General features: G+C 58.7%; 1 protein-coding gene across 4 annotated transcripts in view; it reads right to left on the bottom strand.

The window, feature by feature from the left end:
- Positions 1-6: 6 nt before the first annotated feature.
- Positions 7-1,688, bottom strand: part of MTMR1 (myotubularin related protein 1) — a 66,543-nt gene continuing 64,861 nt past the window's right edge. For all 4 annotated transcript variants that reach the window (XM_006171197.3, XM_006171198.3, XM_014585272.2 and 1 more), the window contains one exon: positions 7-508. In XM_006171197.3, coding sequence (XP_006171259.2) covers positions 344-508 — 165 coding nt within the window. In that variant the 3' untranslated portion in view covers positions 7-343. The remainder of the gene's footprint in view (positions 509-1,688) is intronic.

The raw sequence follows: 1,688 nt of genomic DNA on the forward strand, positions 1-1,688 counted from the left end.
GTTTGCCCAGGAGCTGCACACAGCCAGGGCCAGCGGTCAGCCTGTTTCTAAGGACTGAACTCTGGAAGAAATGGCGTGCACCTTCCTGAGGCCCACAGGCTGTGCTCCATTCCCTCTGCCTTCTGCCAGGCTGCCTGGAAGACGAGAAGTCTGTCCACAGGGTGGACCTGACTGACAGCTCCCCTGAGACTGCCCGAGGAGGGAAAGTAACAGGCTGGTCACAAAATGAAAAGCACGGGCTGACAGTCATCGCTGTCACCTAGCCACACAAATGGTCCCTGGGCCTAATCCTAAAAGACAAGAGCACAAGTTACGGCCAAACAGCGATCGCCAGGGGGGCAAGTCAGACCGCAGTGTGGACAGGAGTGGCCGAGTGCGAGGGCGAGGAGCCCCGCTCTGACGAGGACGAGACGGTGCGTGTGGCCACCTCCCGTTGCAGGTCCTCCACCCGCTTCTGCAGCTCCGCCCTGACAGCCAGCAGCTCCTTCAGGTTCTGGTGAATGGGCATCTGGCAGTGGGCAGAGACAAAGCTGTGTTAGCAGGCCTTACCTGGCCTTCACATGGCCACACCTGGGCCTACCCGCTTCGGGCACCAAATGACCTGCTGCCCCCAGCGAAGGCACCCCTTGTCCTCTGCCTCCTTTCTGAGCTCCCAGCTTGCAGGAGCCAAGAAAGCACAGGTGAGCCAGCGCCCCGCACGTTCTGAGGGTATGAGTGCACACTGAGGACCAGCGGCCTCTCAAAGACGGAGTCGGACTCGCCAACAGTGGTTCCATGCCGCCCAGTGGAACACAGTTTCCTGGCTGCCCACCCTCCAGCCCTGCAGCCCTATCATCTCTGTGTTTTGCATTTTTATAAATAGCTCCGCTGACTGAAAACTGCTAAATCAGCACTTTGTCCAGCAGGGGATTGCGTTTGTTTCCACCGACTGGAGCAAGAGCTGCGAAGAACCCCCTTCCCTGCTGGTACCGCACTGCCTCACCCCAGCAGTCTTTAATCTTTCAAGCCCATCAGTGGGGAGTGGCTATAAAGAAATGAGAAGGGTTTTTCTGGGCATGTGTATAAGCAGTCCCTGTATTCTACAGTTGGTCTTCTGCTCATCCGGCCAACCTGTGAGGGACCCAGAGGTACGAGACCTGGCTTTTTCAGTGTGGGGGTCCCTAGCTGGGGGTACAAGGGCGCACAGGGTGAGGTCCACCTCATCCCCAGTGCAGGGCTGTGGCTCAGCTAGACCATGTGAGTCACCACTTGACCGCACCTCTTCCCCCTACCCTGGCCGCAGGCAGCAGCTGGCCCCAGGCTGCGTCTTCAGCTCACCTCTCCTCTCAGTCCTGCCTCCACCCCCTCAGTGACTCTGAGCTGCCACCATTGGCATCATGGGTGCCAATGGTGACCAGGAAAGTGAGAGAAAAATGGAGGGAGGGAGAAGGATGGACAAAGGCCACCAGAGGTCGGCCAGGTCCCCTCTGGTGTAGCAGGGTGCTTGGCAGTCAGCAGCAGGAGGTCGGCACACGCTCCCTACCCTGAAGTACACAGGAAGAAGAGGGGGAGAGCCAGCTTGGGCTCCGAGGGCAAAGGCCGATACTGGTGGCCAGTGTGAGGGAGACAACAGCGCCTCTGACCCTGGGAACTTATCTGGTGTTGCTCTCTGTCTGTGAGATCACCTGATTCCAGTCAGACGCAGGAAT

This window comes from Tupaia chinensis, unplaced genomic scaffold, assembly GCF_000334495.1.
Source record: "Tupaia chinensis unplaced genomic scaffold, TupChi_1.0 Scaffold149448_1, whole genome shotgun sequence".
Taxonomy (NCBI): Eukaryota; Metazoa; Chordata; class Mammalia; order Scandentia; family Tupaiidae; genus Tupaia; species Tupaia belangeri.